Source organism: Macrotis lagotis, chromosome X (assembly GCF_037893015.1).
Source record: "Macrotis lagotis isolate mMagLag1 chromosome X, bilby.v1.9.chrom.fasta, whole genome shotgun sequence".
Taxonomy (NCBI): domain Eukaryota; kingdom Metazoa; phylum Chordata; class Mammalia; order Peramelemorphia; family Peramelidae; genus Macrotis; species Macrotis lagotis.
In genome coordinates, this window is record NC_133666.1 from 702,625,729 (window position 1) to 702,642,127 (window position 16,399).

Consider the following 16,399-nt stretch of genomic DNA (forward strand, 5'->3'; position numbering starts at 1 on the left):
TTTCTGGTTTTGAGAGGTTGTGGGGTTCTTCTATCTAGTTTTCAGAAGTGTTTGTAGAATAGCTTCCAATAATTTCCTTTATTTTATCTTCATTTAGTAGAATTTCTCCTTTTTTTATTTTTGATATTAGTGATTTGTTTTTCTATTCTTACTTTAGAGTTTAGTTGAATTTTTAAAATTTGTTGGTTCTCTATTTTTCATTGCTTGCCCAATTCATCATTCTCTTATTTCTCTGTTTTCATTTGAGGAAGATGTTTATGAGAGATGAAAAAATCCAAGAGACAAAGTTTCTGGGTAATTATTAATAAATTTGTTAATTAGGCTAGCTACTAATCAATAGATAGTCAGTGGTTTCTTTTAGTAAGCAAAGACAAAACCATGGATATCATTAAATGCTTAAATACCTTTGTCCCTGACAGATGAAAATGTACCCTAAATATAGACTTTCAAATGAGGAGATCAGGTGAAAGCCCTAACCCCCTCCTACTGAGAACATGGCTTGATCATGAGACTCAACCACCTCTAGCAATCTAGACAAAGAAATTCATTTTCTCTTTCATGAGCTAAACTATCTTAAATCCTAAATTCCAATGTGGGGGGGGGGAGAGAAGGGCATAACCTTTAAGACTGGAATTCATCTAGATAAGATTCTGTTACACTCAAAATAGAAGTAAGGCCTTCTAATTGGGTAGGGTCCTACCCAAGATCCAAGAGAATCTGGAGGATTTAAGCAATCTCATCTATCTACAGTGTCTTTCACAGACTAAGTTACAGGGGCTGGGAACTGACTGAGAAAAATTTTTTTAAAGCCTTAATCCTAATTTAATAATTAGTTATTAATATGATAAAAATAATTTTTCTCATTTTAGAAATATAAATTTTCCTCCCTCAGGACTAGCTGCATTCCAGAAGTTTGGGTACATTATCACATTATGTTCAATTTCTTTGATGATAGTTAATATTCTTTGGGTGATTTGTTCTTTGACCAATCAGTTGTGTAGGATCTAATTAATTTTCTTTCTTCAAGGGCTTTTATTGGAATATAATTTTTATTTCATTGTTGTCAGTAAAAAATATGCTTAATATTTCTGCTTTTCTGCATTTGTGGGGTTTCTATACTCCAGTACATGGTTAATTTTTGTAAAGATTCTGTGCATAGCTGAGAAATACATATAATTCTTTCTGTTCCCATTCAATAATCAGAAATCTATCATATATAAATTTTCTAAAATCCAGGTCTATAGCTTCTTTCGTGTTTATCTTCTGACTAGATTTGTCTCGATAAGACAGAGATATGTTGAGTTCCTTCACTATCAGAGTTGATTGTATTTCTTCCTGTCCATCAGTTTTTTCCTTTAAGTATTTAGATGGAATGTTGTTCTCTGGATACATATATTAAGTACTGAAATTCATTGTACCTTTTCCTATTTATCTCTTTTCATCAAGTTTATTGTTGGCTTTTGTCTTGTCTCAAGTCATGATTGTTCCTTGCTTTTTTAGTTCACCTGAAACACAGTAGATTCTTCTCCTGCCCCTTATTTAAACTGTGAAACTCTCAATGGAGTAATTAGATGATGCTAGAGGGCAGATGCCAGATCTGAAGTGGGGAAAAAGTTCAAATCATCTGGCCTCAGACTAGCTGTGAGACCTTGAGTGGGTCAACCCTGTTTGCCTCAGTTTTTTCATCTGTAAAATGAGTTGGAAAACCCCAATGGGTGACAAAGAGTCAGATGGCTAAACAATAAGACTTATTCTGTTATATTTGTGTCTCTCAGCACTTAGTTCAGTGCCTGGGTACATAAGTGCCTAATAAATGCCTTAGCTGTTTCTCTCCCTATGCCTCACAGCGAAGTGCAAATTCTGGGGGATTCATTTGGGAATGTTCTGCACCTCCATGAGCAAGATTGTTGAATCCACCAGAAGTACAGAAGGGGCAGCTTTCAGAGACCTAGTGAAGAATCCTACATTAGCTCATCTGGGCCAGAATGTTCACACACCATGAAAATGCTGGGGAAATATAGAAACTGCTAAATGAAAAATGAGAACTCCACAGGGTTTACCAGCAGGATGGTTCATCCTTCTCTAAGAAGGTAGCCTTTAATTCCATCAGAAGTAAAGTATAAGTGAAGCTTAGAGAGATGCAGGACTCTTGGTTCAGTAAGGAGGCAGATGAAATTCAGTTTTATGAGGATGATAAAAATCTAAGGTGCTTTTTTGATATCTTGAAGGCTATTTATGGACTAAAGACCTATGGTGCATCTCAGCTGTTCAGTGCTGATGGATCCACATTGATTAATGATAGGATCATGGTCCTAGAATCCTTCCATAATGTCTTTAACAGACCATCATCAATCAATGCAGAAGTCAATGACCATTTACCTCAAGCTTCAAACTGAAGCTCCAACCTGTGCTGGGGCAGTTAGGTGGCACTGTGGATAGAGCACTGACCTTGGAGTCAAGAGGAGAGTTCAAATCCAGCTTCAGACACTAGATACTAGCTGTGTGACCTTGGACAAGTCACTTAACCATGATTGTCTTGCATCTGGGGCCATTTCCATTCTTATTGATTCACATCAGGCCACTGAACCCAGATGGTAATGGAGGAGAAAGAGAAACTGATGACTTAGCACAGCCCCCCACCCCTACTCAGATCCAATTCATGTGCTTGTCATGGCATCCCCTCCCTGATGTCAAGGTCTTCTTTGAGAATGAAATACAAACATATCTATCTTTTTTTTTTTTAGGTTTTTGCAAGGCAAATGGGGTTAAGTGGCTTGCCCAAGGCCACACAGCTAGGTAATTATTAAGTGTCTGAGACCAGATTTGAACCCAGGTACTCCTGACTCCAGGGCCGGGTGCATTATCCACTACACCACCTAGCCACTCCTCTATCTATCTTTCTATCTATCTATCTACATCCCTGTTCTGCAGGGATTGGGGCTCAAGATGCCCAAGATTCATGTGGCTAATTTTATTAAATTTATCTGTTTGCTCAAATTTATTGATTTCTTAAAACAAATTGAAAGTTGTATTCATCTATTTTTGTCAGAGAACAAAATGATTCCCTTATTGTTACAAAGAAATGCATTTCTCTCTTTTATTTATTTGTTTGTTTGTTTGTTTTAGGCTTTTGCAAGGCAAATGGGGTTAAGTGGCTTGCCCAAGGCCACACAGCTAGGTAATTATTAAGTGTCTGAGACAGGATTTGAACCCAGGTACTCCTGACTCCAGGGCTGGTGCCTTATCCACTATGCCACCTAGCTGCCCCTATTTATTTTTTTTTTAAGAAAGATTTTATTTAGTCAAAGGATATGCAAAGGCAATTTACAGATGAAGAGATCAAAGCAATCCATAGTCATATGAAAAATTGCTCTAAATCATTACTTATTAGAGAAATGTGAATTAAATCATCTCTGAGGTACCACATCATGCCTCTTAGACTAGCCAATATGACCAGAAAAGACAATGATCAATGTTGGAAGGATTGTGAGAAATCTGGGACACTAGTACATTGTTAGTGGAGCTGTGAACTCATCCAACCTATGTGGAAAGCAATCTGGAACAATGCCCAAAGGGCAACAAAAATATACATACCCTTTGATCCAGCCATACCACTACTGGGTCTATCTCTGAAGAGATGATGAAAAAGGGTAAAAACATCCCTTGTACAAAAATATTCATAGCAGCCCTGTTTGTGGTGGCAAAGAATTGGAAATCAAGTAAATGTCCTTCAATTGGGGAATGGCTTAGCAAACTGTTGGCATATGTATGTCATGGAACACTATTGTTCTATTAGAAATCAGGAGGGACAGGAATTTAGGGAAGCCTGGAGGGATTTGCATGAACTGATGCTGAGATGAGCAGAACCAGAAGAACACTGTGCACCCTAACAGCAATATGGGGGTGATGCTCAACCTTGATGGACACGCTCATTCCATCAATGCATCAATCTGGGACAATTTTGGGCTGTCTGCAATGGAGAATACCATCTGTATCCAGAGAAAGAACTGTGGAGTTTGAACAAAGACCAAGGACTATTACCTTTAATTTAGAAAAAAAAAAAAAACCTGATATCTTATTGTCTGATTTAGCTATCTCTTACACTTTATGTTTCTTCCTTAAGGATCTGGTTTCTGTCTCATCACATTCATTTTGGATCCATGTATACCATGGAAACAATGTAAAGACTGGCAGATTGCCTTCTGGGGCGGGGGGGGGGGGGAAAGTAAGATTGGGGGAAAAAATTGTAAAACTCAAAATAAATAAAATCTTAAAGATTTTATTTATTTTGAGTTTTACAATCCCCCCCCCATCTTTCTTGTCTGTTAGTCTTTACATTGTTTCCATGGTATACATTAATCTAAGTTGCATTTCTCTATTTTTTGAATGACCTTTTCAAAATGGTGCTTTCTCAGTAGATCATAAAGCAGAAATATTTTTAAAATTCCCCCATCACACTTAGAGCCACCCTTTAATACAAAGCAGTTTTGGCAAGAAAAAAATTTCTGCCCCATTGACCATTCTCCAAATTCTTTGTAATTGGGTATCTCCTCCTAAATCTTCCCCAGAGTGACAGTAAATAGTTGGTATTATGAGGGGAAAAAACAAACGATCAACAAAATCCAAAACAGTGCTTTCCTTCAAGCATGGAAATTCTGGCCTCATTGAACAAAAATCTGAAAAATGTCTAAAAACAGCCTCACCAAATTTATAAGCCAAACATAGGCTATTAATAGCCTGTGCCAAAAAAAAAAAAAAAACCCCCACCTCTTGCCACATTGACCATGAAAAAAATGTATAACTGGCTGATTTTTTAAAATTAATCACCCATCTGGCAGCAAGTAAGTTGCAATGTTAGTCTTTGATAAATTTGTTTTTTTAATAAACAAATGTATTCAGTTAACAAAAGTATTCAAATGTATTCACCTAGAGAAATGTCTGCATTTCTTTACTGGGTCATGGAATATTTTCATCAAAATAAAGATCATAGAATCTGGCGTCCCACTGAACAGAAACCCAGAAAATATTCTCATCAGACATATTGCAAACATAATTTTAAGTTAAACTCATATTTCAAAACCATTGGTGGGGGCAGCTAGGTGGTGCAGTGGATAGAGCACTGGCCCTGGAGTCAGGAGTACCTGATTTCAAATCCAGCCTCAGACACTTAATAATGACCTAGCTATGTGGCCTTGGGCAAGTCACTTAACCCCATTGCCTTGTTAAAGCCTAAAAAAGAAAATAAAGGATGGGGGAATCTCTCAGCCCCTTGAACACTGCTCCTCTAAGCCTAGCACCCTTATGCATCTGATGACCAGCTATCTCTTCGTGGACTTGAAGCGGCCCGAGGCCAGGTCCAGTCTCCCAGCATCCTGGCCAGAGACCCATCAGGAATCTAGAGTGGCAGCTTTTCATCCGTGGAGGTCTCTTGCTGGTCCATGCTGTGTGCCAGGGACTCTCTTGTGTGGCTGCTTCTTGACCTCAGATGCCACCTTTTCTAGGACCGGCCGGGCCTTCTCTGCCGAGATGCTCTTCCATCGTCTCTGAGGTTAGCACCTTCTCTGGATCTTCCCCACTGGCACAGGACCCAGAGTGCTGGACTTTGAGCCAGAAAGCCCTGAGTTCAAATTGACCTCAGACATTTACTGAGCTTGGGTAACTCCTGTCATTTCAGGGTCCTCAATTATAAACTAGGGATAACGGGCTTTATCTCCCAGAGTCCAGGGGAGGATTAAATGAGATGTCTGTAAAGGCAGCCCTCTAGGACGACCCCCACTAAACCCAACAACACCTGGGAGAGGAAGGCCGCAGCAACCAGGGCCTGGGCCTTTTGGGGGGGGGGTATGCCAATGGTGAAGCCAAATGTTCCTTCTTAGAGTAATGGTTTGTCGCCTCCATTCATAATAGAAAGAAACGTCGAATTCCCGTCGGAGGTTAATGAAAACAGGAGGGTTCTTGCTTTGTTTTGTTTTTCTAGATGTAACTTCATGGACCCCATCGTAGAGACCTCCAGCGGTACCCTCCAGGGTCATCCAGCTCGGCCTGGCATCTGTGGGGCCCGGGCGGGGGTCCCGTGAAGCTGGGTCTGGAGAGCATCCGAGAGCAGTGAGAAGACACGAGTTCAGGGGAGTGATGCCATGGCAGGCTCCCCTCCGGAGCCTCCTGGAGATGGCCTGGACGCGGGACAGGCTTAGGCGACTTGACCAGGGCCACCCGGCTGGTAAGGACAAGCGAGGTGGCACAGTCAGTGGAGCCCTGGCGTTGGCGTGGGGGACCCGAGTTCACATCCAGCCTCAGACACTTGATGCTGACTAGCTGTGGTACCCTGGATGAGCCACTTCAGCCGGACTGCCTCCCCCATCTAGTGTGGGGGGCTCTGGAGGAGACGGGGAGGCCGGGGGCTCAGCACAGACCCCCTCCCTTAAATCCAGTTGACCTCCCCGACCTCGTGCTCTTCTTCGAGGTCAAGGATCAGCTTTGTAGAGCTCTTTAGACTTCTCTCCTCTGGGCCTCACAAGCTGGCAAGGCCTGAGGCTGCATTTGAACTCAGGACCCGGAGTTGGCCCAGGCCTGCCCTCTCCAGTCTCCCCTCCCCCATGACAAGCCGCCCTGGGCGCGAGGGGTGAGGTCTGGGAGGAGCCTGGGCATGCACGTGACCCAGGGACCCGCCCAAGGAATGCCCCCACCCCGGGGCATGCGCACAACTCTCCTGGCCGCCGGACTACATGTCCCGTGAGCACGGCCCGGAAGCGAAGAGCGCCTCGGCCGACGTCACTTCCGCTCTCCGCGCCTCCAGGCGGCCTCTGAGGGCGGGCGCTGCGGGTGAGTGCGCGGGCCGGACCCGGGGCGCCTCAGGCCCGGGGCGGCCCCCCAGCCCGGGGCGGCGCTGCTGCCCGCGTGTCGTGGAGGCCCCCGCGCCCCCTCGGCACGTTCCGGCCGCCGCCCCCCAGCCCTGCCTGGGCCTCCGGGGCCGGCCGTGACCTTGGCCTGCCCGCCCGGGCCTCGCCGCCCCCGCCCTGGCACCGTGCCCGCAGAGGGCGAGCGGCCCCTCCCGAGCTCGGGACCCCGCGGGCCGGCCGGCTCTGCCGACCCCCTGCGGCGTAGAGACCCCTCGGCCTTTAGGGACCGGGCGGGCCTAGGCGCTGTTGGTGCCAGGCAGGGATGGTTTGCCCCGGTGCCCGGAATGTTTTGTAGCTTCCCTTCCCTCGGCCTCCAGAAGGGCCGAGCTGCCCCCGGCCTCAGCCTCCACCCAGGCGCCTTCTTCTCTTACCAGGCATTTAAAGGGCCAGAGGCCGAGGAAGGCAGCCCCCCCATCCTCCCTGCGCTTGTCTCCCCTGGACCCCCTCGGGGCCTGCCCTGGGCCTCTGGCCACCCTCGGGAACCTCACACCACCGGGCGTTGATGATTTTCCAGCCTCCGCACCTTGAAGGATGCGTCCAGCAGACTTCTCTGAAGCAGCAGCCATCTGTTCCCCCAAGCCTCCACTCCTCCTTTCTCTGCCACCGTTCTCCCAGGCCCCAGGCTCAAAACAAGACAGACTCTTCCATGGACTCCTTACTCTCCTTCCCCCCCACTTTTACCTCTGTGCTGTGTCTCCTCTCCTCTGACCCTGGTGCAGTGGCTGCGGGGTGGGGGTGGGGGGGCGCATCCAGGGCAACCTCAATTCAGCCACCGAAGGGATTCCAGGGACTCCCTCCTACCTTCTGGACCGAACCCCTATGCTCTATTTGGCCATCAGAGCCCTTGTTCCCTGGCCCTGCCCTCTGACTATCCCCCCACCAGTCCTCCCATCTCTGGCTGGGCACCTGGCCACAGGTTCCCCCCCCCCCCACTGCTACTTCTCACCTTCCTTGGCTCCCACTAAAGTGCTGGCTTCTCCAGGAAGCCTTTCTTGCCCTCTCTCCATTCCAGGGCCTTCCTTCCAGTCTCCAGGTGAGCTCCTGGAGGATGGGGACCCACTTTCCCCTCTTTTTGTATCCTTAGTGCTCAGCACAGGACCTGGCACCTGGAAGGATTCCAAACAGCGTTTCTTGTTTGATAACTGTATACACTCTTCCTGAGCAGGGTACTATGGGCATGTGGGCACAGGTCACCAGCACATCAAGAAACCTCATGGCAGGATGAGTCCCATTCATTGGTCCTTTTTCCTCCTCAGACCTGCCTTCCACAGACTGCCCTTCCCCAAGAGAAGCAAGTTTCCTGGGCTCAGAAATGACCCTTGTGTTCCTCACAGCCAGTGCCCAACAGGTAAGTGGCCTCAGGGTCCTCAGAGTGCAATCATTCATGCCCTTGGAGCTTAGGTGCCAAACTATAAAGGATCTTAGCAAACATTTAATGGGAGAAGAAAGAGGAAATGACTTTGCTTCACAGGACCATCCATTTAGAGCTGGAAGGGGCTGTATGGGTCCAATAAAGACCAAAGGAATAAGAAGCAGCTCTTAAACCCAGGTCCCTCCCAGATCCTAATCAGGCTCTCCTTCCTTCAGCCCCTGACTCCTTAGTTCAGGAACGCCCACAGAAAGCTTCTCATTCACCTAGGATGGCCTTGCCTCCCCAGGCAGTCAGATCTGCTAAGATCCAAGTGGAGAGGGTTGCACATAAATCTTGTAATAACGTAGCCTCTGGGAAGAGTTGGCAGCTCATCCATTGGGTCCCTCAGATCTCAAATCTCAAGTTCAGGGTTTTTCAAGGGCTTTGCTCCAAATCACAGCTCAAGAAAACAAAGCAACATTTTTTTTCCATTTACTAGCCAACCAAAGGGCACCATTTAGTTCAATAGCATTTGAGATTATATGGTAGGGTAAGTATCTATAAAGTAATTTTCCCTCTTAACCTTGGACACTCTCCTGCAAATATTTGTTTCTCATAAATCATGTCACTGAAGCTTCTGGGCTACTGACAACTTCTGCCAGCATTGCTGCATTGGTCCTATTACAGTGACTGACCAGAGTCATTCAACCTTGTACTTAGGGACCAGCTCTATTAGAATCAATATTGTTAATTATATCAAATGGCTGCTTGAGGAAAGTTTCCTGATAAAGAAGCTTCTTTCTTTCTTGCAAATGTCCTAGGTTTGGCACAAAATGTCTTAGACTTGGATATTCTTTCCAGGGATTCCCCAGAATTCTTAGCAATTTCCTCAAGCTGTAGACTTCCGTTGAAGTCACAAATCAGAAATAGAATTGGTAAAGCCAAAACAAGTCAGAACCAGTTAGATCATCACAGGAACATTCACCTTCAGGGACTCAGGGCTGAAAGGAAAGTAATTGCTGGTTGGGAGGCCTGGGCTAAAAGCAAGTGTCCTGAGAAGAAGGCGACTGGTGTTTGATCACGTAACAAAATAAATCTTGTGCTGTGTGATTGACAAATGGGAGGATGCTCTCAGTTAGCTCTTCAGCTCAACTTTCCTGAGTTTTCATTTCCATTTAAATACAAGACTCTAGTCCTGTTTCAATAGTCTGTGGTTTTTGCTTCTTTGGCTTGGCCAAGACATCTTCAGTTTTATCTTGCATGGGACCAGATTTAATTTTCTTTAAATTTTTCCATTTCAGAGTCTGTACTATGTTTGAACCTGGCAGCATCGTCCAGATGGAATGATTATACAGAGTAAAAATAAATAAAGAGTCCATATGTGGTAGTGGACCCAAGGGACCCCAAATAGAACCATCCTGAGATTTAGATTGGACTGGTTAGTTTTATGAATTCTGATACTACCCTTGAGAGGCCCAGAAAAATGAGAACTATGTTCAGATGAATCTGGCCTAGGAAGAAAATCAACCTGTGTATTTATAGAAGGTGTTCCCATAATGAATGAACTTTATAGTGTTTTGTGCCTAAATGGTCCTGATGAACTGTAGGAAATTTGAAGCAATCTAATGTAATCATCATCTTTAAAAAACATGTTCTCAGCCTTATCTCAGAAAAAGAAATTGAATAAGTTATATATTAACAGGGCAACTAGATTGTGCAGTGTATAGAGCACTGATCCTTGAGCCAGGAGGATCTGAGTTCAAATCTGTCCTCCGATACTTGTTACTTACTTAGCTATGTGATCTTGGGCAAGTCACTTTAACCCCATTGCCTTGCAAAAATTAAAAAAAAAAGTTATATTAACTATGAAAGAAAATTACACAATCAGCTGGATTTTCAGTCAAATTCTACAAAATATTTTATTCTATGAAATATTTAACATTAATTCATTATAGGATTACATCAGCTGTTTGAAAAGGAAAATAACAGTTCTTCAAATATATGTTTTACCATCTCAACTGGGCCTTCACTGCTTCATGGTAGTCTTGCTGTACTACCCTCATCTCCTTACCCACTCTCCATTAAAGATTTTATTTATTTTGAGTTTTACAATTTTTCCCCTAATCTTACTTCCCTCCCCCCACCCCCCACAGTCACTTACCTACTCTCGACAATGACTCTACCAAACCTTTTCATCTCTCCTCAAACCTCCCATGGCACCCCCTCCTCCAATCCTCTCAGCTAAGAACATTGACTCATACTGAAAAAATTGAGACCATTCACCAAGAGCTCCCTCTTCTCTCATCTTCTACCACCAACATCTGCTCTACCCTGACACACAGGATAAAGAGGCTTTCCTCCTTCTCAAGGCCAATCCCTCTAAAGCACAAGCAATTTCATTGTTGTTGGAATCCCCTTCTCCTGGATTTACTCAGAGAGGACTCTGAGCATTCTTCCTCTGTCTCTTTTGTTGGATCCTCCTCCAGATCATACCTTCTAATCAGAGGTGTCCCTCAGGGCTGTGTTCTCTTCTTATCAACTCCCATGGATTTAATGATCATCTCTATGCTGATACTTCTCAGCTATCCTGCCCACTCTTTCTGCTGACCTCCAGGTTCTCATCTCATCTGCAACTACCTCCCAGACATCTTGAACTGGATGTTCAGTTGACATCTTAAGCTCAGTATAACAAAAACCAAACTATCTTTCCCCCAAAACCTTTCCCTCCTATCTTCCCATCACTACAGAGGACATCTTATTGCCATAGTCCCTTGGGTTCCCAACCTAAGAGTCATCCAGGATTCCTCACTCTCAGTCACCTCCCCCTTACCCCCTCACATCCAGTATGTTGCCAAAGCTTCTGCATCATCTCCAATGTACCCCATTCTGTGCTCAGATACTGCTACCCTCCTGGTGTAAACTCTTCACTTCATACCTGGCCTATGGAAACCTTCCTGCTTCAGGTCTCTCCCCACTCCAAACCAACCTTCATTCAACCACCAAACACCAAAGTGATTTTCCCAAAGCATAGATCTGATCATATCACATATAGCCCCTCACTCAGGGAACTCTCATTTGCCTTCAGGATCAAATTATCTCTGGCTTTTCCCCTTGCCTGAAAGGCTGTCCCTTCATCTACTCACTTTCTTGGCTTCCCTTGTTGTTGTTTGTCCTTCATTCTCGAAGAAGACCATGACATCAAGGAGGTGATGCTATGACAAGCACATGAATTGGATTTGAGTGAGGAGGATGCTGTGTTAAGTCACCAGGCTCAGTTCCTCCTCCAGAGCTTTCTGGGTCCAGTGGCCAGATACAGATCAAGATGGCTGGAGATGACCTGGGATACAAGGCAGTCAGGGTCACTCAGCTAGTAAGAGTTAGTGTCGAAGGTCATATTTGAACTCGGGTCCTCTTGGCTCAAGCAGCCTTTTAAATCCCAACTACAATCCCATCTTCTACAAGGGACTAGGCTACATTCTAGCATAATCCCTCTTCTAATGGTTTCCTTTTTGTCCTTAGCTTGTCTGGGCCTCAGTCTCTTCCACTAGATGGGGAAATGCTTGAGGGCAGGGATTGTCTTTTGTCTCTTTTATATCCCAAGGGCCTTGCCCAGTTCTGGACACAAAGTAGACACTTTAAGAAACCTTTATTGTATAAATCAGAAAGAGTCAAATGGAGAAAGGAAATTAGACCATTATCTGTAATTATTTGTAATCCTTGGCAATGTGCTTGGTACATGGGAAGTACTTACTAAATGTTAACTAATGAATTTTGATGCAGGAATTTTAAATACTAGCAAGGAGACTACAGCAGCATAACACAAAAATTATACACCATGACTAGGTTAGATTTATGCTAGGAATGCAGTGCTAGTTTAGTTTGAGGAAAACTATAATGTCATTCACTACATTAATATCAAAATTGACAGAAAGCATGTGATTAAATCAACTGATGCAGAAAAGGCTTTTCTATTTTTCTTTTGTTGGACTGTATGCGTCCTGAAGGCATTTGACATTCCATCCCTAGCTGCTATAACTGGAACCTGTGCCCCCAGGTGGCAGGGTGGGTAGAGTACTGATCTCAGGAGTCAGAAACCTCTTCATAGGGGCGGCTAGGTGACAGTGGATAAAGCACCGGCCTTGGAGTCAGGAGTACCTGGGTTCAAATCCGGTCTCAGACATTTAATAATTACCTAGCTGTGTGGCCTTGGGCAAGCCACTTAACCCCATTTGCCTTGCAGAAAAAAAAAAAAAGAAACCTCTTCATGAAAACCTCCAGGCAGAGAACTACTGCCTCCTCAGGTTGCCCAGGCTGATTTTGGACAGCTCTCGTAGGAAGTTTTCTTTGACATAAAGCCTAAATTGACCTCTTTGCAAATTCAGATTTATGAATGATCCAAGGGGCAATGGAAAGACTAATGATAGGCTACAGCCCATTTTCAGTGATGATCTGTGTGCAGTAAGAGAGAGAATATCATTGAGGATTATGAGCAGAAAGAGGGTAGGCTGGTCTTGTTGTTAAGATAAAAGGTGGACTTTTCAAATTCTTCCATTGTCAACAATGAAATGTATAAAAAAATTGAAAAGAGCTTGTAACACATTGCTTGAATCCTAATCTTAGTTCTGATTCTAACTCAAAATCTGATGTGATGTCCAGAAGAACAGGAATAGAAAATGTGCAGAGTGAGAAGTCAAAAATGAGTTATCATTTCTTTCAGTGGAAGGAGCATGCACATTGATGAGATCAAAGGTTCATCAAAGTATAAATAAGATAGAAAGGCATCTGGTGTGGGATGACTGGAATGGCCTTAAGATCTTGACAGCATTGTAATCATTTGAAGGCACTTTGAATGTTTGCTGGAGAAGGAAAACCAGAGAAGGGACATGAATACCTATCTGAAAGTATTGGAAGAGTTCACATATTGAAAGGGTATTTTATTTGTTTTGCTCTGGTTAAAAAAGCAGGACTATGAGTAGTTGGTGGAAATTACAAAGTGGCAAATTTGCCCTTATTCTGGGGAAATTTTTCTTAATAATTAGAGCTATCTAAAATGTAGAATGAATTGTATTGGTCAATAAGAAGTTGCTAATCCCTGTAGGCCTTCAAGATAAATTTGGATGACCACTTTGGGATGTTATGAGACACATGATTCTGTCAGATACAATTTGGACTAAATAGCCTCTGAGGTCTCTTCTACCTCTAAGATTCTATTGTACCTTATAGAACAAATGAGCTTCTATATTAATCACCATTTTAATTGTCTTACTGCTTTTTAAAAATTATAATTACTCCATACCTTGCGATGTGTACAGGTTTTGTTTGAGGTGCCATTGAGAAATATGTAGTTTTTCTAATGTCATTGAAAATCCATGACTCTTCTAAATATTGCAAGTTTCTTATTGAACATTTCCCTTTTTTGTTTAATCTTTGTTAGATTTGTCCAGCTCAGAATATGAATGTTGAAATTTCCTGCAATTATTGTGTTGCTGTAGGTTTCCTTTTATGAATTTAGGGGCCAAGGGAAATAACATAAGCATCATTAAACACCTTTGATATGCCAGGCTCTGTGCTTAGCATTTTACAGACATTATTTAATTTTTTTCCTCACAAGTCTGTGAGGCGGGTCCTATCATGAGCTGCACTTTACAATTGTGGACACTGAGTTTGAGTTGCCCGGCTCAGAAGGGTCAGAGGCTGAGTTTGACCTGGGTCTTCTGACTCCAGGCCCAGTGCTCTGCTACCTCACCTGCCTGCTCTCTGTTGGTGCATATGTGTCTATTAAGGATACTGGTTCCTGTGAGTGTAAGATAGAATTCCTGTTTTTCTTGATGCTGTGAAGTTTTAGTCTCCTTTTTCCTTAGGATTCACTTGATGCATAATACATTTTGCTTCAGTCTCTCATTTTCAATCTATATATGTATTTGCATTTCGATTTGTTTCTTGCAACCACAAGTTGTAGCATTTGTTCACCACTGGCTGTGGACCCTGGGCAAATCACACTAACTCTCAGGGCTATATAGGCAAGTCCTGAAGGCTACAGCATAGAAGGGGATCCTTGTATACCTCTTGCCCAAAGGACCCACAACTGTGTTTTAAGTTAGTCTCCCTGGGTCAAAATGAGATCTTATTGTCCTTAGTCTATCTCATAACATCTGGCTCACATTAACCCTGGGATATGTGTGGTGTTGGGGGAAGGAACTCAGGTTGCCCTGAGATTGCCTCCAGCAACGCTAAATGATTGTTTTACTAGTATCACTGAAGCCTATAGCTCCCATAGCACTGTATCATCAGATCATAGATCTAGAGGTGGAGAGGTCCTCCTCCAGGATTGTCTTGTACAACCTTCTAAATTGTAGAGATGAGGGACCTGAGACTCAAGAAATTAAAATGACTTGTCCTCTGTCACTCAGGCTGTGAATATCAAAGGCAGATTTAGAAACCAAGTTCCCTGACAATGGAACCTGTGCTGTCTTCACTCTCCCATGTCTCCTTCACCAAATGAGGTTTGGTCCCTGGGTGAGCACACACATACCTGGTGTTTCAGGGGTCAGTGACCTTCAAGGATGTGGCCGTGGACTTCTCCTGGGAGGAGTGGGGGCACCTGGACCCTGCCCAGAAGGAGCTGTACCGGGAGGTGATGCTAGAGAACTACCGGAACCTGGTCTGCCTGGGTAAGTTCCACAGGTCCCTCCTGATTCTTTCCCTGAGAGGAACATTTCCTTGGGGAAATGTTGTTTGGTGGCTTGAATGGCAAGTTAGTTTAATTTAACGGGAAAAACTCAAAAGTTTTTAACTCTTTTATGTCACCTCTTTCCAAATGGAAAATTTTTCAGCAATTCAAGAAGCATTGATTAATTCCCCATTTTGGTACAAGATACTTTGCTGGATGGGCACTGAGGACAAATAGACTTAATAGTTCCTGCTCTCAAATAGATTCCAGTCTTTGGGAGAGCTTGCTTGTGATGTGATGTCTAGAAGAACCTGGACACTCCTGAGATTGTGCTTTCCCTAAAGTTCAAACTTGTACCATGAATTCTCAGTGCCCCAAAACATGAAATTTTGTATCCTCTTAGGGACTAGTTCGAGTGAACTGAGGAGCACAGTACAGTTCATTCTTCAGAAGACTTTGACTTATCTCCCTTATTGGGGTACCCACTTTTCCCTGAAAGGGACAGGAGGATAGGAATGAATTCTGAGTTGACTCTGTCAACAGCCCTTTCATTTCCAATGAATAGGACTGGCAGCTTCAAAACCAGATGTGATCTATCAGCTGGAGCGAGGTGAAACACCCTGGATGACAGATGACTCTCCAAGTACGTGAGTAAACACAAGAGATGGATGTGTCACAGTGCCCCATTGTTACATTAGAGTTTTCCCAAACTGGAATTGGCTGTCTCTGGGAACACTAAGTTCCTCCTCGTGGGGGCCACATTAGGAGTTATAGCCAGGTCCCGAGTGTTGTCACAGTGTGACTTATGACAAATGTGCATCTAACCTGTTTTAGGCAAATGCAGAGGAGACTTTTTTTTCCCTCATGAGATCCCTTTTGATTTGAAATTCATTGATTCTGAGATAATTGAATCATATATCTGGAGTTGAAAGGAACTTCAGGTGTCATTTAGTCTAATGCCCTTATTCCTCATTTATGAGGAAATTGACCCTTAAGGAGATAAATGTGTGATCTGGCCAAGTTCACAAAGGGAATAAGCCTGAGAGTTGGGATTTCAACCCAGATATTCAAACCCAAGGAAGCTTTTCATTCCTTTATACTGTTTTTCTAAGACATTAGAATAAAATTAACAATTAATTTTTATTCCTTAAAATATACTTACTGTCTATAGAAGCCCAGGTCTCTCCACAAGGAAATGAAAGAGAAAAACCTCAGAGGAGAATCTGAGGACAAAGAAAGATTACTTAGCTCTGTTCTTCCTTTTGGTGCTTTCCTCAGACTCAGGAATATGTTTATTGGAAATAAGGAGTATATAGAATCATATTATCTTAATTTTGCCTGGAAACTGAAGGGCAATTCAGACTGACTCATGCCTCCCAATAAATTCAGGAATCTTTTCAATATTATCTGTAATTGATGATTCTTCAACCTTATTTCAATATTTATCTATAGTCCAGTTCCTAGGTAGATCCATTGGGA

At 43.5% G+C, this 16,399-nt stretch overlaps 1 protein-coding gene across 7 annotated transcripts in view; it reads left to right on the top strand.

Annotated features, from left to right (window-relative positions):
* LOC141497088 (uncharacterized) overlaps nucleotides 1-16,399 on the top strand; it is a 53,552-nt gene that overhangs the window by 26,145 nt on the left and 11,008 nt on the right. For 3 of the 7 annotated variants that reach the window (XM_074199678.1, XM_074199679.1, XM_074199676.1), the window contains exons 1-5: nucleotides 6,764-6,822; nucleotides 7,274-8,065; nucleotides 8,156-8,247; nucleotides 14,795-14,921; nucleotides 15,486-15,563. The exons of 1 other annotated variant lie outside the window; for it this stretch is intronic. In XM_074199678.1, coding sequence (XP_074055779.1) covers nucleotides 8,212-8,247; nucleotides 14,795-14,921; nucleotides 15,486-15,563 — 241 coding nt within the window. In that variant the 5' untranslated portion in view covers nucleotides 6,764-6,822; nucleotides 7,274-8,065; nucleotides 8,156-8,211. 3 more of the 7 variants (XM_074199680.1, XM_074199677.1, XM_074199681.1) reach the window with 3 other exon arrangements.